General features: G+C 53.1%; 2 protein-coding genes across 4 annotated transcripts; one reads left to right on the plus strand and one right to left on the minus strand.

The window, feature by feature from the left end:
• The first annotated feature begins 537 nt into the window (after window positions 1-537).
• On the plus strand, window positions 538-10,465 carry LOC112132105 (glycerol-3-phosphate acyltransferase 2, mitochondrial-like). Its single transcript, XM_024242792.2, has 20 exons — window positions 538-718; window positions 868-981; window positions 1,681-1,754; window positions 2,166-2,270; window positions 2,480-2,608; window positions 5,093-5,192; window positions 5,632-5,765; window positions 6,078-6,177; window positions 6,275-6,487; window positions 6,847-6,969; window positions 7,140-7,222; window positions 7,547-7,665; window positions 8,307-8,377; window positions 8,463-8,721; window positions 8,811-8,959; window positions 9,148-9,225; window positions 9,691-9,812; window positions 9,905-10,025; window positions 10,108-10,173; window positions 10,412-10,465. The coding sequence occupies exons 1-20, from the start codon at window positions 656-658 to the stop codon at window positions 10,463-10,465; spliced, it is 2,277 nt and encodes a 758-aa protein (XP_024098560.2). The 5' UTR covers window positions 538-655.
• LOC112132106 (fumarylacetoacetate hydrolase domain-containing protein 2A) lies at window positions 9,728-22,990 on the minus strand. Of its 3 annotated transcripts, none has more exons than XM_063713319.1 (9): window positions 22,620-22,990; window positions 19,375-19,625; window positions 18,019-18,235; window positions 14,032-14,091; window positions 13,590-13,754; window positions 11,879-11,985; window positions 11,657-11,744; window positions 10,382-10,461; window positions 9,728-10,139 (listed from the first exon to the last, which is right to left on the minus strand). In XM_063713319.1, the coding sequence occupies exons 2-8, from the start codon at window positions 19,617-19,619 to the stop codon at window positions 10,423-10,425; spliced, it is 921 nt and encodes a 306-aa protein (XP_063569389.1). In that variant the 5' UTR covers window positions 19,620-19,625; window positions 22,620-22,990; the 3' UTR covers window positions 9,728-10,139; window positions 10,382-10,422. The 3 variants fall into 3 exon arrangements, with proteins under 3 accessions (XP_063569389.1, XP_054403097.1, XP_063569388.1); XM_054547122.1 differs by lacking the exons at window positions 9,728-10,139; window positions 10,382-10,461 and adding exons at window positions 11,291-11,524; window positions 19,776-19,901 and having other exon boundaries at window positions 22,620-22,799; XM_063713318.1 differs by lacking the exons at window positions 9,728-10,139; window positions 10,382-10,461 and adding an exon at window positions 11,291-11,524.
• Window positions 22,991-23,078: the final 88 nt, after the last annotated feature.

The following is a 23,078-nucleotide window of genomic DNA, read 5'->3' on the forward strand; positions in this document are numbered from 1 at the left end:
CTTGTCCCCAACTAGATGCTCATTCCTGGTGAGTAGGCCTCTGTGTTCTGACCCTGAGTTGTCCCTCTTCTATTAGCCAGTCCACATTCCCGTAATGTTTGGGTCCCGTAATGTTTGGGTGGTTACAGGGTTGTCTCCTGGTGGGGAGGGGAAGGGCAGCTGAGTAGGACCTGGTGGCTTCATGGTGATAGTCTTCTTCCTCCTTGGCAGTCTCGTGCCTCCTTCCTTCCAATCCAGCCCTTATTCTTTCCCTCTGCATAGAAAGGATCAGCATCTCCGGTACAGCCCCCATCTGTGCTAGGAGATGGCCGGGTGGGTGTGGATGCTAAGACAACCGATCCCCCTCATGTTGGCCTGAGAAGGGCCCTCACCTGGATACTGTGAGACCTTTTGAGGACAGCTGGCTCCTTTGTGGGACCAGTTGGGTGTGGGGTAGGGCCTTGATCTGAGCCAGCCCCTAGTTTCCAGCCTAGGTTCTCCTCACCACTGATGGCGTAAGTGATGTCTGTCTGTCCTGTGATGGGGGGTTGCAGTTACCACAGGAGGCCCTGGATTATGGCTCAGATTCTTATGGCTCCATCCTTGCACCTTTCCCTGGCTCAGGTTTCTGTGGGGGAAGGAGAGTGCCAGAGGTGACTGGTTCTTCTAGGCTCTCATGGCCACCATGTTGGAAGGCAGATGCCAAACTCAGCCAAGGAGCAGCCCCAGTGGCCGAGAGGTAGTGTGGCTCCTCCCATTCCTCAAATCCCCTGTGCCCTGCCTCCCCTTCTGCTGTGCCCCTCACTCCTAGAGCCTCCATTGCTCCATCCTTCCCTCTCTCCTGCCAAGGACTTGAGTCCTCTCATCTCTCCTCATCGCCCTTTCCAGACTAGCCTGTGGTCCTCAGGCTTTGGGATGAAGCTGGAGGCTGTCACTCCATTCCTGGGGAAGTATCGCCCCTTTGTGGGTCGCTGTTGCCAGACCTGCACCCCCAAGAGCTGGGTGAGTGATGGTAGGGCTAGGCCCCAAGCAGGAAGCTTGGTTCTGGGAGCCGAAGCTCTGGGAAGCTGCTTCCTTTATGTCCCTGCAAGCTTGGCTCTTCCCTGCCCCATGCCTCTGCTTCTGTCTTTCAGGGGAATGGATGCACTGGTATTGGCTATATGGTTGGGCGGTGGCTTGTTCCCAGGCCTGGGAGAGTTGGGTGGGAGAAGTACGGAGGGGCCTAAGTGGTGGTAGGGTGTGCCCAGAGGGCTGGGTTCTCATCATGCCTGTGTCAGTTTTGTTGTTCAGTTTTGTGGAAATCACCCACTCAGACTTCCCCAGCACTCAGCGCATGCTTGAAGACCTCTTTTTTGGTTTGTGTCATGTGATGGTGGTGAGGGGGCCCAGATTTCTCATGGAGACCCGGGCTGCGTCTTCGCTGCTGTTGAGAAGATAACTTCCTGGAGACTTTCATATGCCACTCTGAAAGAGGGTGATTCTGTACAGGATACAGCACTTCAGTTTTGAGCATGGGCCCCTTTTTCCTGAGCCAGCCTAGGATCTGGGGTCAAACACCTTTTGCGAAATACTGTGCTGTAATCTTTTCTCCTGGAAGACTTAGCAGGCCACCAGGCAGAGCCAGAGGGGCAGTACAGGGGCGTCTCTTTCCCAGGTTGCAAAGGCCCCCCAGGACATGCTGTCTCTCCCCCTCTCTTGCAGGAGTCCCTCTTCCACAGAAGCATAACGGACCTAGGCTTCTGCAATGTGATCCTGGTGAAGGAGGAGAACACGAGGTAGTCAGAGCTATGGACTGGAGCAGCCTTGGGGACAGGGACCCTTGGGTGCAGGGCTGCTGGGGCCCTGCTTTTGGTGCCATTTTCTTCCTCTGATAGAGAAAGAAGGGCCCCGTCCTCTGTTCCATACACAAGCCTGCAGGGAGGGGCAGACTTGGAGCTCTCTTGCAGTTCCTTCTGTGAGCATGTATGGATTGCCCACCGTGTTTCAGGCTGTGAACCTGTACCTGACTCAACAGGGTGAGGGGTGGGAATGGGGCACAGATGGACAGGTAGTCCTTCCTTCTCAGGTGTTCCTAGTACATGGGTCTGGAGTGTGGTCCCTTTCTGATTGAATAGCCTTCTGTGAGTCCTAGTGGAGGTGGGCCCTCTCTGAAGGATCTTCCCTCCTGCTCTGGGAGCTGTGCCTAGGTTTCGGGGCTGGCTGGTTCGGAGGCTCTGCTATTTCCTGTGGTCCCTGGAGCAGCACATCCCCCCCTGCCAGGATGCCCCACCGAAGATCATGGAAAGCACCAGGTGAGGAGGCAGGGAGTGAGGTCTGGCTGGCATTTCTGGGATCCTGAATGGGATGACAATGACACTAGGTAGGGGTGTTTGAGAGGGGTGACTGGGGCAAGGCTTCTAGAGTATGAGCTTTGCCTGGGACCCTTCCTTAAGAAGGAGGGTGAAGACTGGAGGCCGTGCCCTGCTGCAGCCTCATACCACTCCTTCCAACCCCCTCACAGGGTACAGAACCTCCTCTCAGGGAGGGTCCCAGGAGGCGCTGGGGAAGGCCAGGTGCCCGACCTTGTGAAGAAGGAGGTACAGCGCATCCTGGGTCACATCCAGGCCCCACCCTGTTCCTTCCTGGTCAGGTAACTGTGCTGAGGGGCACTCACCCTTGGGCTGGGGACTCTGTCCTTCTGGAGAGTGGGTTTTGGCCGGGCTTGGGGAAGTGCTGGACTCTCCTCCTGGGTTGCTGGATAGTGTTTACCAGAGTGGGCCGCAGCCTGCCTTCACCACCGCCTCCCATCCCCACATTTTCCCAGCACAGGTCTGAGCTTCTGTTAGATGCAGCACACTGTTCCAGGGAAATGGAGGGGTAAACAGTGATATGCATGGCTGCAAGGAGGAAGGAACAGGGCTGAGACAGAATACCAGGAAGGGGACAAAGAGACTGTAAGCCAGAGCCAAGAGGAAGAAAAGGAGCCAGCCTTGGGGATACAAGAATGAGGGGAACAGTCTTGCTAGAGGGAATAGCCTGAGCTTTGGCCCTGGGCAGGAAAGGACTAGGTTTGCCCAAGAAGCTGACGTGATTGGAAGCCAGCAAGTGAGGGGTCGAGAGCTATGGGAGGTGAAATCGAGAGGCAGAAGGGATCAAATCATGTAAGGCTGTGCAAGTTTGGACTGGATCTGCAAGTGCAGTGAAAACCAGTTGCAAGGTTTTAAGTGGGAAGTGACGACATCACGAATTGGGGTGAAGAGTGGAGACCAGAAGGGCATCTGGAAGGCTGTTTTGTTAATCCAGGTGAGAGATCATGGTGGACAGTAGAGGTTGAAAAGTGGATTGAGAGGTCGCGGTGATATTAACAGGACTCACTGAGGGATTGGACGGTGGGAACAGGGGCAGTGAGGGAAGTAGGAGAAGTTACAGGACAGCCCCATTTCTAGCCTACTTTCTGGTGGTATGGACAGAGAACAAGCTTTGGGAGAAGTGAGTTGGCCCAAAAAGGTAGTTTGGACAGAGAGAGTTTTGGTACCTGACGTACTTGTGGAGACACTGAGGAGGCAGCTGCATGTAGGAGCCTGGAGCTCAGAAGAGAGGTTGGGGCCAGAGACACTGCGAAGCTTTAGCATACAGATGGTGTTTAAAGCCAAGGAGGTGAATGAGTCCCTGAGTGCAGGTGGGCTTGGGGCAGCATGTGTCAAGCTCAGCTGTCTTGAATGTGCTGAGTGGTCAACTGAGCAAGGACAGAAAGTAGAGGTTGTTGGTGACCTTGACCAGCCCTCTGCTGTGACAATCCCTTGACCTTTGTTAAGATTTCTAGTCCCTTGATCTGCCTACCTTGACATCAGCCATCAGCCTCCCTTTCTGTGTTTCCCTCCCTCCAAGCCTAGCAGAGATTGCAGGCTCAGGGTGCTAATAATGCTCTTTTGAGGGAGTCATGGGCATGACCCCCTGCTGTCTACCTTCTCTTTGCACCTGAGCAGCCCAGCCTTGCCAGAGAAACACACACCAGTGGACTGGTTTCCTTGCTAAGTGAAAATGTCACAGGGACACATGGCACTCTCCAGGGCTCCCACCCAGCCTGCTCCTTCTTAGACTTTTCCACTGTCAACTGATTCCCCATCTCATGCTTCACAGAAAGAGAAAAGCCATCACATGGGGACTTGCTGCTTATCCGCCACATTTCCCTGCTACTACAGCTGTGTGTCTGTCCTCAGTTAAAGCTGGTCCCACGCTGGTGCGGTGGCTCACATCTGTAATCCCAGCACTTCGGGAGGCTGAGCGGGGTGGATCACCCAAGAGCCGAAGACCAGTCTGGGCGACATAGACCAGCCTGGGCAAACTTGTCTCTGCAAAAAATTAGCCGGGTACAGTGTTGTGTGCCTGTGGTCCTAGGTACTTGAGAGGCTGAGCGGGGTGGATCACCCAAGAGCCAAAGACCAGCCTGGGCGACCTAGACCAGCCTGGGCAAACTTGTCTCTCCAAAAATTAGCCGGGTACAGTGTTGTGTGCCTGTGGTCCTAGGTACTTGAGAGGCCGAGGTGGGAGGATCGCTTGAGCCCAGGAGGCAGAGGTTGTAGTGAGTCAAGTTTGTGCCATTGCACTTCAGCCTGGGCAACAGACCAAGACCCTGTCCTAAAAAATAAATAGAGCTGGTCCTCCCGTTGGGCTGGAGGGACAACCCCACCCACCTGCCCACCAGGGATTTTGCCCCTGCAGTTATCCCCTTTCCTTCTCCTATCACTAATCCTTTTTATTTCACCTTTTCTGGTAGATTGTGAAGACCAGGCTGGGTTCTGCCTGGAGAGAGGCTTGGTCCTCTAGTCTCCTTTAGGGTAAATTGAGGCAGATGCTCTGATTCTGATGTGAGGCAGCTGCACCATGAGTTCGTGGGAGAGTAGCAGCGTCTGGTGGGCATGAACTCTGGTGTCAGAACTTCCAGTCCCAGCACCGCTACTTCTTAGCATTCACTACCAGAAAGCAGTTCTGTAGCTTCCCTGAGTCTCACTTTCCTCTTCTGTAAAATGAGGATAGTGGTGGGGCCTGCCCTAAGGAGCACTGGGGGGCCTTCCAAGTACCACGGGCCGAGCGTCACTCCTTGCCGCACCTCAGGCCTGGTGTCCCTCCCCAGGCTGTTCAGCTGGGCGCTGCTGCGGTTCCTGAACTGCCTCTTCCTGAATGTGCAGCTCCACAAGGGTCAGATGAAGATGGTCCAGAAGGCCGCCCAGGCAGTAAGGCCCGCCCTCCATTGGGACGGGGATGGTGGGAGCAGAAGAGCAGAGGCTGGACCAAGCCCTTAAGTCGGGAGCAGTCCCCATCTGGTCCTGCTTCCTGGCCTCTCTGCTCCCAGCCATACAGCAGTCCAGTCCCCATCAGCTGGTGGGAAAAATCCCCTGCTCTTTGCCCACCTTCCCTTTATGCCTCACGGCCCTGCTCCCGCGGGGCTTCCTCTAACGTCTTTCCATCATGGTCTCAACAACCATTACGTCAGTGCGTCACTGCAGTTACCTTAAAAGTTGTCTAAAGGCTCCTTTGCTTTTGGGAAATGTGCTCAGAGGAAGAACTCTGCAGCTGAACCGTCCCTCCCTCTGGGGCTGCCCTGGGTCTTTGGCTGCCTGTGTCCTCAGGGTGGGGCAGGTTGGCACTTCCCTCTGGCTCTCCCCGGAGCAGGGCTCGCCGCTTGTCCTCCTCTCTACTCACAAAACCCTCCTGGACGGGATCCTGCTGCCCTTTTTGCTGCTCTCCCAGGGCCTGGGTGTGCTCTGTGTGGCCTGGGACTCCCGCGCCTGCTCCCCTGCCCTCAGGTAAAAACCTTTTGCCTCTAGACATACATGGGAGAAGTCGCAGGCTGGGGCGGGGTGTGTATTGGGGTGTGTTGGCAGCAGCTCCCTGCTAAAGGCCCTCTTAGGGGCCTCTCTGCTCCGAGCCATACAGCAGTCTAGCCTGTGGGGCTTAGATGGAGGTGTCAGCCACAGGGCCTAGGGCCATGGCTTCACCTCAGGGTATTCAAGTAGGACACAGGCTGGCCGTGGGGGAGCTGAGACTCTCACTAGCCCCTTACTTATTTGCATCTCCAGAGCCCCTTTCCTTATCAGGCTCTGCCCTATGTCCCACAGAGCTCTGCTGAGGAAGCTTGGGGGGCTTTTCTTGCCCCCAGAGGCCAACCTCTCCCTGGACAGCTCTGAGGGGCTCCTTGCAAGGGCTGTGGTCCAGGCGGTGAGTGCCCCCAGTGGTTACGTATGGCCCAGTCTAAGGGGACAGGGGTCTGTTTCTGCTCTGGCCTTAACAGCCCCTCTGACCCCTCCTATTCCAGGTCATAGAGCAGCTGCTGGTTAGTGGGCAGCCCCTGCTCATCTTCCTGGAGGAACCTCCTGGGGCTCTGGGGCCACGGCTGTCAGCCCTGGGCCAGGCTTGGGTGGGGTTTGTGGTGCAGGCAGTCCAGGTGGGCATCGTCCCAGATGCTCTGCTGGTACCAGTGGCCATCACCTATGACCTGGTTCCGGATGCACCGTGTGACACAGACCATGTGAGAATGTGAGACCCTCCAGCCCCTTGGGCCCCTAGGTGGACACCAGCTCCAGACAGGAGGCACAATATTGCGTCCTGTGGCTGACCCCCACTTAGGGCTGTGGGGGCAGCACCTGCCAAGGCCATTACCGTCATCTCGTTTCATCCTCTGAAGACTTTGATAGGGAGGGATTTTCCTGTGTCATGGATAAGAAAAGAGGAGCTTGGGACAAGGTCACACACCAGTTTGGGCCTGAGATAAAACTGAGCAGGGTGAGACCAGATGATACCTCTGGAGACCAGGATGGGTGGGCAGCCCTGATGTCTGCCCAAGAGCAGTGCCCCTAGGGAGTATAGTTATCCTCTCCCTCCTTGCAGGCCTCGACCCCCCTGGGGCTGTGGACAGGAGCTCTGGCTGTCCTACATAGCCTGTGGAGCCGCTGGGGCTGCAGCTGCCGGATCTGCTCCCGGGTGCACCTAGCTCAGCCCTTTTCCCTGCAGGTATGGAGCCAGCTGGGGAAGGCTGGGAGTACCTGGGATGTCTGTCCTAGGCACCCTGGCAGCCTGGCCCTCAAAGCCACTGCAGGGATAGCTTTGCCTACTTCCAGTGGGCTATGTGCAAGTTTCCTGGTGGGCCCGAGCAGGCCACCTAAGAGCCTTGTCCTGGGCAGGAATACATCATCAGTGCCAGAAGCTGCTGGGGCGGCAGGCAGACCCTGGAGCAGCTACTGCAGCCCATCGTGCTGGGCCAATGGTAGGGGCATGGGAGCGTGGGGTCTCAGGGGCAAGGCAAGCAGCCCTTCAGCATCAGCTTATGTATCCCCCATATACACACACTAACAGCCCTCCCTCACCAAATATCCTGGGGTCATCTAGAATAGTTCCAGGCACTCGCCTTGCCAACAGTCTGAGTGTGGGATATGGCACAGAGGCCTGGATGCGACTGGGGGTTATAGAAGCCATCCTCTGTCCTGGTGCTGGGAGGGGGAACACCCTCACCTTTTAGAAAGCTCTAGGCATTCCCACAGCTGTTTATGTGTTTGGACCCTTCATCCTGTCATCTGTGTCTCTATCTCAGTACTGCTGTCCCAGACACTGAGAAGGAGCAGGAGTGGACCCCCATAACTGGGCCTCTCCTGGCCCTCAAGGAAGAGGACCAGCTCTTGGTCAGGAGACTGAGCTGTCATGTCCTGAGTGGTGAGGGTGAACCAGATCCTTTGCGGGTGGGTCACTGAACCGTCCCCTCTCTCGGGGTCAGCCAGTCACCAGGGTTCTCCATTCCAAGTGAGTGTCTGCACCTGAGGCCCTCTGTGGTACCTCGGGGACATCTGAAGAAGAATGGAACCCTCCTCCTACAGGAGGAGCAGGCAGCCAGGGCCGTCATGAGGGAGCAGCTAAGTGCATGCACAAAGATGGTGGCCTGAGGCCAGGAGGCTGCAGCTGCTTCCCCAAGGCCACAGCCAGCCCTGCCTTCTGAGCGGAGTCTCCTTAGCTTTGCAGGGGGATGGTGTTAACGGAATGGAATGATACGTGTAAGGGGCTTAGCACAGCACCTCCGCAGAGGGCCCTTATAGGGGGATCCATGTGTATCTTCTTCAGTGCCTCTCTCGTAGAGGCTGTGGGTTGATGTGTGAGCCCTACGATGAGATCCAGGGAAGGGTCCCCAGCTCCTGGCCTGGCTCTCAGCCTGTGTGTGATAAACACCACTGCTCCGGGTATACGTTCCTCATCCCTGCGGTGGAGTTGGGATGTGTGGCTAGAAGACTTGCCAGATAATGGAGGGACCAGGCTGCTGGGCCTCAACCTGACCAGCATCTCCACCCCCCGCCCCACTCCAGCCAGTGTGGGGAGCTCTGCGGTGATAAGCACGGCCATCATGGCGATGCTGCTGCTCTTCAAGCACCAGAAGGTAGGGGGTGCAATGTGGTGGGGACCTGGGCGGTGGTGGGTGGGGATGTGTGGCCCTGCTGCTCAGCCCTGCTCTGCCCACCCAGGGTGTGTTCCTGTCGCAGCTCCTGGGGGAGTTCTCCTGGCTGACGGAGGAGATACTGTTGCGTGGCTTTGATATAGGCTTCTCTGGGCAGCTGCGGAGCCTGCTGCAGCACTCACTGAGCCTGCTGCGGGCGCACGTGGCCCTGCTACGCATCCGCCAGGGCGACTTGCTGGTGGTGCCGTGGCCGGGCCCAGGCCTCATGCACCTGGCACAGCTGAGTGCTGAGCTGCTGCCCGTCTTCCTGAGCGAGGCTGTGGGCGGTGAGTCTTGAGGTGCACGGCGTAGGTGGGATGTGTGTGCAGTGGTGAAGGGAACGGCTCCTTCCTCATAATGGACCCTCCTTCCCCAGCCTGTGCAGTGCGGGGGCTGCTGGCAGGCAGAGTGCCGCCCCAGGGGCCCTGGGAGCTGCAGGGCATATTGCTGCTGAGCCAGAATGAGCTGTACCGCCAGATCCTGCTGCTGATGCACCTGCTGCCGCAAGACCTGCTGCTGCTAAAGGTCAGGCCTCCCCTACGGCCCACTTGGTCCTAGGCCTTCCCCTCTTGGTGGTAGGAATGGCCCATCCCTGCCCGTGCCCTAGCTCTGAAACCTCCTGGGTGCTAGGTCTGGCCTTGCCCGGCCTTTTGCTAGGCCCCTGCCCATGTGCCTGGCTCTCCTGAGGCCACATGGGTGCCTTTTTCTCCCAGCCCTGCCAGTCTTCCTACTGCTACTGTCAGGAGGTGCTGGACCTGCTCATCCAGTGCGGGCTCCTGGTTGCTGAGGAGGTAAGCAGGGCAGTTGGAGACAAGATCCTTGCCTGGAGCCTGGCCTTCTCCAGCCTTCCACCCTGAGTGCCAGCTGCCCCAGGCTCCTCCTCTGCCCTGTGTGTGCTGTGGGTGTGGGCAGCCCCTGGTCTTGCAGCAGGGAAGCCTAGCTCACACCTCTGCTCCCTGTGCCTTGGGATATGGCCACCTATGCCCCCATTCTGTGTGTGTCTCTCTGGATAGCACTGGACATGTGTGCCTCTGAGGTTCTCTGCACACCTTCTGCTCCCCACATTTCTCGGCCACAGGGCTACTGCCTTCCTCTCACTCTGCAAGTTGGCCCAGCAGGTGCTGGGGCATGGCTCTGGCCATCCTCTTGGGTCTCTAGGTCTGCTTTTAGTAGTTTCACCTGCATGTACCTGGTCCGGGGGTGTAGGGTTGATCTCTGGCCAGCTTGTCAGAGAACAATGGCTCCATGGCCCCTAGACCCCAGGCTCCTGGCCAGCCTGTGACACAGGGCGACAGCGATTGAGCAGAAAGCTGCTGTGGAAACCGAGTGGGGACTTTACTGATAGTGACAGTGATGACTTCGAAGAGGCCGAGGGCCGGTACTTCAGGGTGTGTTTCAAGAAGCTGCCCCTGGAGGGAGGTGGGAGGGAGGCGGTGGGGAGCTGCACTCACCTCGGCCTGTCCCCTCCAGCTCAGCCAGCAGTCACACTGCCCAGATTTCTTTCTTTTCCTCTGCCGCCTGCTCAGCCCGCTGCTCAAGGCCTTTGCACAGGCTGCCGCCTTCCTCCACCAGGGCCAGCTGCCCGATACTGGTGAGGCCCTTGTTCCCTTGCAGTCCTCGAGGCAGGCTCTGTCTGTGCTGAGCGCCAGGTCTAGGTCTTCTCTCTTCTGCAGAGTAGGGCTACACAGAGCAGCTGTTCCAGTTCCTGCAGGCCACCGCCCAGGAAGAAGGGATCCTCGGTGAGTCCCAACCAGTCAGCCCAGGCTCCTGGAGGCAGCGGTGTTTGCTGGTGGCTGCTGCCCCCTGCCGGACGGTGACAACCCAACTCTAGGAAGGAGGGCTGCAGAGTACAGAGGGTCTTCTGTCCCGTCTGAGCTCTATCCCTCCCTGGGCTTCTTTAAACAAGAGGAGAGAAGCCTGTGCCCAGTGGCTCCCTGTCCTCCCTACCTAGAGCCTTCAATTCTCTCTTCTTTCCAGAGTGTGCAGACTCAAAGCTCGCCATCAGTGCTATCTGGACCTTCAGAGACCTAGGGGTGAGAGGAGCCAGTGTCACCATCTTCTGTCCCCCTGCTCCCACCCCAATAGAGTGGTTCAGGGAAACCCAGCTACTCCACAGGGCTGGCCTGATGGTGCCTCATTAAGACCCTGGGATTTACTTGGTGTCTTCTAGCAATAGATGTGGTGATGGGTTGGAGAAGGTTGGGATGGTTTCCTGCCTCTTGGTCTCCCATATCACTGGCTCATCCTTCTAGGTGGGGTATTGGAGCTGCTTTGACGCAGCATTTGTACTCAAACACTGAGGTCTAAGGGGCCAAAGGTCTCAAGGCAGGTTTCTGGGGGACAGGCCTGGCCCCTGGGCCATGTGGACACAGTCCCTGTGATGAGCGCACTCACGGCCCATCTTCCATGGCCTAGGTTCTGCAGCAGACGCCGAGCCCTGCAGGCCCCAGGCTCCACCTGTCCCCTACTTTTGCCAGCCGGGACAATCAGGAAAAACTAGAACAGTTCCTCCGGCAGTTCATTTGTAGCTAGAACTGTGAGGAAGAGCCTGTGCCGAGACTTCTCAGCCCCAGAACACAGCTATGTCCTAGAGCCAGAAGATGGAGAGGAGGCTGCAAACCCTTAGCTGGTCTATAAATATAATCATTGAGGCTTGATTGTCTCTTGCCATCTCTTGCTTTTTCCTTCCTTTAATGTGATAAACAAGGGGACCAGACGAGTTGTCTTTTCCCCAGCCCAGCAGCATCTTTTTGGCGTATGTGTGTGTATTTGCTCTTTTCTTCCCCAGTCCCAAAAAATGCCCCAACTTGTCCCATGAAACAAAGCCCAAAAGAAGACAAACAGCAGAAGTCAAGCTGCTGCTTTGACCCGACGAATTTATTGAAGAGAGCTCTGTCCTCCCTTCTACCGAGAAGAGGCGGCTTGCAGGGCTGGCACCTGCCCACACCTGTCACTGGGCCTTTCCCTGGGCTAGGCTGAGTGGGAGCAGATGCCCCCGTCCTATGTGCAGGGCCTGTGCCGGAGCCATCACACCACCTTGTTGATGATGACACCTAGTTCTTCAATCTCACACTGGACTTCATCCCCCTTCTGCAACAGAGCAGGCCATGAGAGTGTCAGCCCTTCAGTCAGACACACGTACACAAGCCTGTACTTCTCAAGTCTGAGCCAAGCCTGCCAGGCCTTTGGGGCCCTTGCTTTCTTTGCTTTTCGCTAACCTACCTTGAGAAAGACAGGAGGTTTCCTGAATACACCGACACCCGGGGGAGTCCCAGTCAGGATGACATCCCCTGGGTAAAAGGTGACAAACCTGGAGCAAAGCAAAAGGACCCGGTGAGACCAGGGGCTGGCTGAGGTGGCCACAGCCAAAGGTGGAGGGCTCAGGTCAGCCTCCACATGTGTGGCAGGTGGAGCGGGGCTGGCAGGACAGCCCCTGTCACTCACTGGGAGACCCAGGCTATCAGGTCCTCTGTCTTGAATACCATCTGGTTGGTGTTGCTGCTCTGGACCACTTGCCCGTTCACTCGGCAGCAGATCTTTAAGTTGTGTGGATCTGAAATGCAAAGATGGTACCTTGGAGTTATCCCTTTTCCCCCTCCAACCACCCAATATTTTACAAACACAATTGTAGGGGCACTTCATGACTTGCCAGGTGAAAGGGCTTTAAAGTGCCCACATTGACTCAGTGCTCTATGTTAGAACTTTCTGTATAGACATTGGCCTTCTCAGGCCTCCCCGCATCCCCACCAAGAGCACCAGGCAGTAGTTACAGGGATGGGTTGAGAGGATGTTCCAGACTCAGAAGGGGAAGAGAAAAATGGCTACGGTTTTTGCCTTGAAAGAAAAAGGGCATCTGTGTACAGCATAGGATGACACCTGTAGATAGAAAAATGACTCCTGGGCAGGGCCAAGCGTGGTGGCTCACACCTGTAATCACAGCACTTGGGGAGGGCAAAGCAGGTGAGAACTGATTAAGCTCAGGAGTTCAGAACCAGCCTGGGTAACGTAGTGAGTGCTTGTCTCTATGAAAAATAATAAAAACATTAGTCAGGCATGGTGGTGTGTGCCTGTAGTCCCAGCTACTCAGGAGGCTGAGGCGGGAGGACTGCTTGAACCCAGGAGGTTGAGGCTTCAGTGAGCTGGGATTGGGCCACTGCATTCTAGCCTGGGTGACACAGTAAGACCATGCCCAAAGAAAAATAAAAACATTAGCCACGTGTGGTGGTGTGTGCCTGTAGTCCCAGCTACTCAGGAGGCTGAGGCGGGAGGACCGCTTGAACCCAGGAGGTTGAGGCTTCAGTGAGCTGGGATTGGGCCACTGCACTCTAGCCTGGGTGACACAGTAAGACCATGCCCAAAAAAAAAAAAAAAAAAAAAAAAAAAGACTCAGCATCTATAAAGCAGTGAGGCAATGGTTCTAGCCGGGACAGAGAAGCCTCGTGTACCGGATGCTGGCAGGGGATGGATTACTGTAAGAACATCCTGGCTAACCAGCACTTTTAACTGTTGGTGGTGGTCTTAGTGTTCTACCACCGTTAAGTAGAGCAGCTGAAGCACAATTTAACTTTGCCGAGGATTCTGCATGGGGTGCTGTGAGGCACTGGGGTCTTTGGTATCCTGGCATGGCTGGCCCACGTGGACACCCCCCATCTCCGCCACAGTTGTGGGTGGCTGTGTGTTAAGAGGCTGTGCTCTGCCCTCTGGCGCACTGCCCCCATCCTGGTGCTGTATCCTGACTGTGTGTGGTCAATCCTGTTGTGTTTCCACAGTGGCTGGGTGAGTCACACTGGCTTTCATCTGTAGTGTGGAAAATGCCTGGGCCTTGCGATAGCTATGCTCCATGATGCTCAACTTAGATCGTTTCAGATGGTGCCAGCCACAGGAAGCCCGATCCACCCATCAGCTCAGTGCTCTTTGTAATTTATTTCATGCACGTAGTTGCACATCCTCTGCAGTTGTGTTCCCTCTAGGGGGCTTGGGAAGGAAGCCCATGGGAGAACTGGTGGCTGAGGATAAGAGACTTGCCCTGTATGGAGTCAGCAGTGAAAGGGCAGCCAGGGAGGGCAGGTGCCACATGTACCTGAACCCATGCTCCTCCCTGGAGGGCTGTTCATCTGTGCAATGGTAGGTACAAGGGGGCAGGGACCAGGGACCTATCTGCTACACTGTCCTTGGTCACCAAGGCAGGGCCCAGAGGGCAGAAGGTGTCGAAGGTTTTTCCCAGCAGCCATTGTTTCCCATTGCGTCTCATTAGCCAGTCACGAGCACTCACGTCATGAGCCACAGTGAAGCCGGCCACGTGGGCCATGGCATCTGTGGCCTATGGGGGCAGGGGATTTGGCCATACAGGAGGTTAGATCACGAGTGACACCAACACCTATGGCAAGGGATCTCTAAGCTGTTATCCCATGTTAGTAGCCAGAGCCAGCCAAAGGTGGGTGAAGGGCAAGGCAGTGTCAGGGAGCAAGGAGGCTGACTGCTTCCTAGTGTCAGGGACAGCTGGCACCGTGTGTTGCTGAGCGAAGTCAGAACTAGGAGAGGCTGGAGCTGGGGCCTCTGCTGCACTGTGGCCTGGGAGCCCACCCTTTCCACCTCACCTTGATGTGCTTGCCTTTCTTTCCAATGACCACGGCCAGCTCCACTTCCCAGTCTACCTCCTGTAGGGTGGGAGAGGAATAGTGAGCCACAGTGGCTTCGGGGCCCATTATCTATGCTCAGAGGCTGTATGCCGTGGATCTCTGTCAGTATGGCTTGGCTGCCATCCCATGTTTGCCATCACCACGAACCAGAGCCCAGTGAACAACAAGGGAGGTGTGACTTGTAGACCCATACATTTTGGGCAGTGGCAGACAGCATCATGGGATGCAGGCACAGGTCCCCACACAACTGTGACTGCAGAAGAGCAACACGTGTCCAGGGCACTGAGTTTAAAAGTCACTCTGGATACTTTTAACAAAGGATAAATATGAAGTAATATCCCCTAGCAATATGTAACCTTACTGTGTGTGAGGCACTATTCTGAGTGTTTTAATCTGTTAACTCACTTTAGTAAGAGAAAGACTGACATCCCACAAAGGACCTGAGTGAGCAATTCACAAAAAGGTAACGGACATGGCCACAAAACATGAAAAAATGCTCAGCCTCTCCCACAATCCATAAAATACACTATAAAATAGATATAATTTGGCCTTTAAAATTGGTGGCTCTTTCTAATAATAACCAGAGTTGGTGTAAGTACACCCGACATCCAGATGTTGGTCTGTAATACCAGTCCCCACTAAAGAGCACCGGGTTCCTTGGTTCAAGACAGACAGTACATGATAAGCCTGGAACGTCTTGGCCAGAAAGCAAATATATGCTAAAAGCTTGGGGATGGAACAAACTTGAAGGTCCCTCATTGGCCAAATTGAGGTCATCCGAAGAATGTAAATGATGGATTACAACCAATTGAATACAAACAAGGAATTCACACTGATATTGGAGACACAGGAATAAAGAGGGAGGCAGCTTTTTTTCTTTTTTTTTGAGACAGAGTCTCGCTCTGTTGCCCAGGCTGGAGTGCAGTGGCGCGATCTCGGCTCACTGCAAGCTCCGCCTCCTGGGTTCACGCCATTCTCTCCCCTCAGCCTCCCGAGTAGCTGGGACTACAGGCACCTGCCACCACGCCTGGCTAATTTTTTGTATTTTTAGTAGAGACGGGGTTTCACCATGTTAGCCAGGATGGTCTCGATCTGACCTCATGATCTGCCCGCCTCGGCCTCCCAAAGTGCTGGGATTTCAGGTGTGAGCCAACATGCCCGGCCAGGCTTTTTTCATAGAAGAATGCCAGCTAATAAAAACTGCATGATTTAGAAAAATCATTGTTCTTGGCTGGGTGCGGTGGCTCATGCCCGTAATCCCAGCACTTTGGGAGGCTGAGGCAGGTGGATCACCTGAGGTGAGGAGTTCAAGACCAGCCTGGCCAACATGGTGAAACCCCGTCTCTACTAGAAATACAAAAAATTAGCCAGGTGTGGTGGTGCATCCCTGTAATCCCAGCTACTAGGGAGGCTGAGGCAGGAGAATTGCTTGAACCTGGGAGGCAGTGGTTGCAGTGAGCTAAGATGGTGCCACTACATTCCAGCCTGGGTGATAGAGTGAGACTCCATCACAAAAGAAAAGAAAAGAAAAGTCATTGCTTTTCATCCCCCAGTGCAATAATGGATTCAGTAAGGATGACTACAGGATCCTTGGATAAGAATCTATGGGGCAATAAGATAGTTACGTGATCTCAAACTACCACATAGATTGCTTATTAATTATAAAAGTGGAAATGCATCTTCACAATGGAGGGACCTAGTGAACATCAGCTAAACCAAGTGATCAAATTCTGGGACCACTGACATGAGCCTCCCAGTCGGATGCAATGGGAAATGTATAACATCATTGTAGATCTCTTGATAAAAATACTTACCCTGACACTAATCATGAATAAACAACCAGACAAACCCAGGATGTGAAACATGCTATGAGACAACTGGATTCTTCAAGGAAAGGGCAGGGGGGATTGTTTGAGATCAGGAGTTGGCAAACTATGGCCAGCTCACCATCTGCTATAATCAACTTTGATTGGAAACCCATCATTCATTTCTGTATCGTCCCTGGTGGTTTTCACACTATAACAGCAGAGTTGAATTGTTGCAAAACAGACCATATGACACTCAAAGCGTAATATTTACTAATTGGCCCTTGATATGGTTTAGCTCTGTGTCCCCACCCAAATCTCAACTTGTAGCTCCCATAATTCTAACGTCCTATGGGAGGGACCCGGTGGGAGATGACTGAATCATGGGGGCAGGTCTTTCCCGTGCTGTTCTCATGATAGTGAATGGGTCTCATGAGATCTGATAGCTTTAAAAATGGGAGTTTCTCTGCACAAGCTCTTTTCTGCCTGCTGCTATCCACGTAAGACTTGCTCCTCCTTGCCTTCTGCCATGATTGTGGGGCTTCCCTAGCCACGTGGAACTGTAAGTCCAACTAAACCTCTTTTTTTTTGTAAATTGCCCAGTCTCGGATATGTCTTTATCAGCAGCATGAAAACAGACTAATACAGCCCTTTAAGAAAAAGTCTATGGAACCCTGTTTTAGGTTAAAACTACTAAAGAGATGTAACTGAATACAGTGTGTGGCCTTGGTTGATCACAGCGCAACAAAGTAACCAAATTAAAAGTCATCTTTGGGGCAATTGGATTTCATATTAAATATCATTCAAGTTGATTTTCTTGGTTGTGATAATGGTATGGTCATGCAAGCCGTTGTTCCTTATAAAACGTCTATTGAAGTTTTTATGAGAATATTTGCAATGTGTTTTAAAATGTCTCCTTCACTCCAGCCCCTGCCAAAAAAAAAATATGTGTTTGCCATGTGAAGGGCAGGGAGAGGACAAGGGAGAGAAAGCAAATACGGCAAAATGTCTACAGGGAAACCAGGTGAAAAGTATATGAGCGTTCACTGTATTATTTCAGCTTTTCTATAATTCCCAAGACATTTCTAAAATAAAAATTTGAGAGGAAAAGTAACCAGTGTTAGTAAGGGTATATACACTAACGATGGATGTGTAAGTTGCTTTTACAATTTGTTTAAAGGACAATTGGGAGATTTTCTCAAGAGTTTTGAAACACTGCCTATAGTTTGATAATATTCAAATCCTAAGAGTTTATTCAAAGGAAATAATAAGGCCGGGTGTGGTGACTCAACACCTGTAATCCCAGCACTTTGGGAGGCTGAGGCAGGCAGATCACAAAGCCAAGAGATCGAGACCATCCTGGCCAACACGGTAAAACCCCATCTCTACTAAAAATACAAAAATTAGCTGGGTGTGGTGGCACGTGCCTGTAGTCCCAGCTACTCGGGAGGCCGAGGCAGGAGAATCACTTGAACCCAGGAGGCAGAGGTTGCAGTGAACAAAGATTGTACCACTGTACTCCAGCCTGGCAACAGAGAAAGACTCTGTCTCAAAAAAAAAAAAAAAAAAAAGGAAATAATAATATATTAGTGGACATGCAGTCTTTTCTACATAAGGATGTTCATTGTGACATTTATTTATAGAAACCAAAAACTGGAAACAAGTATCCAGCAGTAAGGTACTCAGGAATATAAACTACCCTGTACATCACAAAACTCCCTGGTAACCTAAATATGTCAGGGAGAATACTTAATGGCATGAAAAAATGCTCCTGATGGAGTCTTAAGTAAAAGGTAAGTATATGTACAGTATAAACATATACAGGAGTGGAGAAACACTGGGAAGGTAGACAGATAAACATTAATATTGCAATCACTGGGCAGTGGGATTATGGGTGACGTAATTTTTTAATGTTTATCTCTATTTTATCTACAGTGAAGGTGTATTGCTTTTGTAATCAGGAAAACATGTACATTAACTTTTTTTTCCAAGGCCAGTGTTATTACTGTCTGTATAATCCCGTAGAGTTTCTGTTGAATGCACTATTGAGCGAGAGGTGGCTCCAGTAGGCTCAATACTGAGCTCAGAACGCCCTTGTGATGGGCCCAGTGACTAGGGAGGGCAGTGGGGAGACACTGACCTGGCTCTGTGGTGGGAGGACCACCTCATCATAGGGCCCCACGATGGAGCTGGCAAACTTGCTGAAGATGATGGGCTCCTTGGGCACGGGCACGTTCTGTTCTTTGCAGTGGTCCACATAATTCATGCCCACACACACCACCTTATCTGGCCGTGTGACTGGAGCCAGGAAGGTTACCTCCAACCGTGGTAGGACTGGCAACTGGGCAGCCAAGGCTCTGTAGAGACCAGAGCAGGTCAGAGCAGGTCTGGCTGGGAACAGGTGGGCAATCCCGGGCAGGCTGGGCAGATCCTGCAGCAGCTACAGGTTTTGCTTTTTGAAATCTATTTTCTAGCTCTATCAACCATCAGAGTCAGTGTGAAAATCACTGACTACTGTCCTTTGCTATCAGAGCAGGGCTTTTATTTATCCAGTGTTGATTTCCTTTCCCCCTTAGGTAACTCATGTCCATGTAAAAGATACAAACTGGAATACATGGAAAGGTCTCCCTTTCCCCTTCTGGTTACCCCATTCCCCTGGCTCTTCACAGCTACGCTGTGGATATTCTTCTCCCACCCTTTTGTATGCAAATGCTAGCACACTATTTACATCTTTTAAAAAAACAACTGATTTTGGAGATCTCTCCTTAACAATATGTAACAATACATAGAGAGTGTCCTCTTTATTTCTTGTGGCTGCATATTACTGCTCTATAGAGATATACCCAAGTCCCTAATGAGGGACATGGAGGTTTCCAATCTTTGCAGAATATGGCAATATGGGAACATACTGTTAATACTGTGGGCTGTGAAACTTTTGTATTTTTTTTCCATTTTAATAGATGAAAATGACATCTTAAAGTATTTTTAATTTATTGTTCATCAGCCCTTAGACCAGATTCTATAGGGGTCCAGGCTTCAGGGCACTCTCACCTAATCTAGTCCAAACCCAGGAACCAACTGTCTTATAGAAAACCTCCTTGCAGTCCTCTCTCCTTGTAGGAGCTGGGAGTCTATATCACTCCCCCAGCTGCATAAGATGCCTTTTAGGACCCCTGGGCCCAGACCCATCAGTCAGGCCAGGATTTCATTCCCAGAGGAGGCAGTGTGATGAAATATAGAGTCCTGGTTCCAGCACCAAATGTATGGACTTGAAATTGTTAATCACCTCCCCGAGGTCTCAGTTTTCTCCTCTGAAAACTGAAGATGTTATTATATAAGATTTCTAAGGATCTTTTAAGAGAATGGGAGAAAAGGAAAGGTGGGGTTACTCTGCTCCCTTGCAAAAGAGCTACCTGCTGGTGCTGTTTCCCAGAGCGGGGAGGGTGCGGGGGGGACCAGGGCAGCTGCGTCAGGGCGATGCTGCCCACTTACTTACCTTCTTGCCACTGAGAGGGTGGCCTCTCCCTGCTCTAGGAACTGTGTCATCGTCTTCGGGAGTGTGGGGTCAAAGGCATTGAGGTTGATAACCCCTCCACCATTCCCTGTCTCCAGGCCCAAGTGAGGCCCCACCAGGTGGGGTGCCTGGAACTGCACTAGTCTCATGTCTCTGGAGGGTTGAAAGGGCCACTTCTGAGCCTGCAGCAGAGCTGTGAGTAACCTTCTTCTACCAGACACCAGCATCAGAGCCTGCAGAGAAAAATGCAGCATCCAGGAGATGGAGGATCCCAGAGCCATCATCAGGATCCCTGAAAGTCCTAGGGCTATAGCCCAAGGCCCTTTGCCCCATCAACCGCTCCCTGCATACCACATGGGAAGTGGTCCAGGCTTGTATTTTACCTGCTATACTTCATAAGGTGAAACTTTTCTAGAGGAGCAACTACTACATGCTACGTAGTAAGTCCCAGGGATTCCAGGGTTCCTTCAACCAGTGCTTTCTGAAAGTTCCCACTGTGCTTGGCTCTGCTGTAGGTATTGGGGAAACAATGTAAGTCAAACTCAGCCCTGCCATTCTCCCTGCATAGGTCACAGATGTTAACAAGTGATGTAAGATTCAGCTATCAGGACTAGTGCTGTGAAGATGGTCAGGGGCTCTACCCTTGTCTAGTTTCTTGAGGAAGTGATATGAGCTGAGCTGGGCTAAATGAGCAGGACCAGGAATTAGCTGGGTGGCAGCCCAGCATGGGCAAGTGAAGCTGGTGAAACTGGCTTCACAGCAGCCATAAGCAATTTTTTAAATGCTATTTTGGCCTGTTAACCTCCTATTTAAAATGGTTTCCACTGCTCACATGATCAAGCTAGAACCTCTACCAGGCTGTCCCAGTCTTCTAGGAGCAGCGCCCCCACCTGCCTCTCCAGATAATAATTATTTCGTTTCTCCTGATAGAGAACAAGTTGCCTGAGGGAAGAGGCTGCAGACAAACAGCAAGGTCTGGGCCTGACAGCCATCACTTGGTCATCTCCTCCCTGGATCCAGGGCACATGTCTGTCTCTTTCACTGCCCAGCACTGTGCCTGCTGCACAGAAGGCTCAGTGACTTTCTGCTGAATGAACAAATAAGCGACAGAAGCAGGGGCTTGACATTTCACTACTTGGGAAAGCTTAGTGCTTGTTAACTTCAGGAGACATGGCTGTGCCTTTCCTCCTCAAATCACCTAGAAAATATCCACAAGGGCCAGGCGCAGTGGCTCACACCTGAAATCCCTAGCACTTTGGGAGGTCGAGGTTGGTGGATCACTTGAGGTCAGGAGTTCAAGACCAGCCTGGCCAGCATGGTGAAACCCTGTCTCCCCTAAAAATGCAAAAAAATTAGCCAGGACTGGTGGCAGGCGCCTGTAATCCCAGCTACTAGGGAAGCTGAGACATGAGAATCACTTGAACAGAGGAGGCAGAGGTTGTAGTGAGCCAAGAACATGCCACGGCACTCCACTCCAGCCCGGGCAACAGAGCGACTCCCCCCCCAAAAAAAAAAGAAAGAAATTATCCACAGAGCTCAGGTCCTGTTTTGAGTCCAAGGCTCCACTTAAAGACAAACACTATTCTCTTGTTTTGTTCTGAATCCAAGTCTGGCCACTATTCCTTACCACATGGTGCCTTCCCTGAATGGTTCCTTGCTCTTACAACAAAGGCTGTTTGTATTGTAGAGCCTTCTATGCCCAAAAATGTGGAGGCAGCTGAGCCCCAGACTCTTGGTCCTCACCTGGAGATTCAATCTGCCTTGTTCAGTTAAAGACTCATTACACTTAGGTCACCACTGTTGTGGCTCGCCAGTTTGACTAGAAAAACGAGGGTTTTGACTTCTCTGCCCTGCTGTCTTACACAAGCACCAACTGTGCCACTGTCAAAAAGCTGTTTGAGCCAAAGTGCACACACTCAGACACTCCACATTCTAACATAACAGTAACTGCTGCCGCTGAATGCCAACTATTAAGTGCTCTACCTACAATGTCCAATTCTTTTTTTTTTTTTTTTTTGAGATGGAGTCTCACTGTGTCGCCCAGGCTGGAGTGCAGTGGCACGATCTTGGCTCACTGCAAGCTCTGCTTCCCGGGTTCACGCCATTCTCCTGCCTCAGCCTCCCCAGCAGCTGGACTACAGGCGCACGCCGCCACGCCTGGCTAATTTTTGTATTTTTAGTAGAGACGGTGTTTCACTGTGTTAGCCAGGATGGTCTCGATCTCCTGACCTTGTGATCTGCCCGCCTTGGCCTCCCAAATTGTTGATATTACAGGCGTGAGCCACCGCGCCCGGCCTGATTTAATTCTTGATACTTGTGGAAGGTAGGTACTGTTAGTCCCATTTTACAGATGAAACAGTTAAGACTTAAAGCGGTTAAGGGATTTGCCCAAGGTTACACAGTCCTAAAGCTAGGAGGGGAAGGAGCTGGGATGTGAATCCAAGTCCAAGTGACGTTGAAGTCCTTGGTTCAGAATCTTGTAATGCAAGCAAGAAAATCTAGCTTCAGCCCCCATTTTCCTACCAAGGACATTTTAACAGAATGTTGTGGTGAGAAGTGGGGACCTTCCATAGGAAATCCTCCAAAGGCCCTAAAGATTGTAGTGAGAAGTAGGGACCTCTCACAGGAGATCTTCCGGAGGCCGTAACTGCTAACAGCCATGCGTGGGGAAACTACAGGCGCCCTCTGGCTGTTGCCTCAGGGACGAGGCTGGTTACCAGCTCTCCAAGAGAACCCCAGGCCCCACTGACTGTTCCCTTCCCACCTGACATACACATGCAGGTTCATTCCAACCTTACAGCAGTCCCCTCAGGTAGAGCGCCCTCACTTTACAGAAGAAGACACTGAGACTCAAAGGGATGACGTCAGGTGCCCAAGGTACTAGTCAGAAAGTGGCCCTGGGGCTTCTGCAACAACCACTATGTCACACAGCCCGAGCTCAATCCAACTCTGCAAGAGTCCATAAGCAAAGGGGCGGCGACGTGAGGTGGAAACAGTAGCCTGAAACGTGGGTGTGCACGTCGGATCTCATCCCACCGTCCACTCGCCTGGAAACCCCCAGTTTCCCCATATGCCCAGCTTCGTCCCCTGCAATTAGTGAGGGCTCACATGGGTCCGCCCCATCCGTGTGGTCGGAAATGGCCGGGGACCTGGTTCTAGTTCTGCCCTCTGCGGGAGACCTGCGCCAGGGACACCCTTCTGGCCTAACCCAGCCAGGCCTGGTCTACCTGGCGGCGGCGGCGGCGGCAGCCGGTCCTCCTGAGCTGAGTTAGGGCTCGCGGGGCGGGAGGTCAAGGGCAGCAGGCGCCTGAGCACTGGCACCAGTGACCGCAGCCAGCCGGGGAACTACAGCAGCGGCGAACCCACTGCCGCTTGGTGCGCACTCCAGCCAGAAGCGGGCGCGTCCGGTGACGTCACAGGCAATGGCCACTAGCAGGGCACCAATCCCGGAGGGGCGGGCCCAGCGCGGGGCGGGCGGCTCTGGGGGGTCTTCAGGCTCCGGGCACAGCCATGCGCCCGCCGCGTTCTCTGGAGACGCTCGCTCTCGGAGGGACCCTGCAATTGCCCGAGCCCGAGAGTGGGCGCTGCCTGAAAGTTTGTCCCTGGGCGCTTCGCTAGCCTCATCCGGTCTCGGCCCTGTTCTGGGCCTGGCGCCGTTCCCATTGTTGGGGAAAGTGGTCTAGGAG

Source organism: Pongo abelii, chromosome 12 (assembly GCF_028885655.2).
Source record: "Pongo abelii isolate AG06213 chromosome 12, NHGRI_mPonAbe1-v2.0_pri, whole genome shotgun sequence".
NCBI classification, from domain to species: domain Eukaryota; kingdom Metazoa; phylum Chordata; class Mammalia; order Primates; family Hominidae; genus Pongo; species Pongo abelii.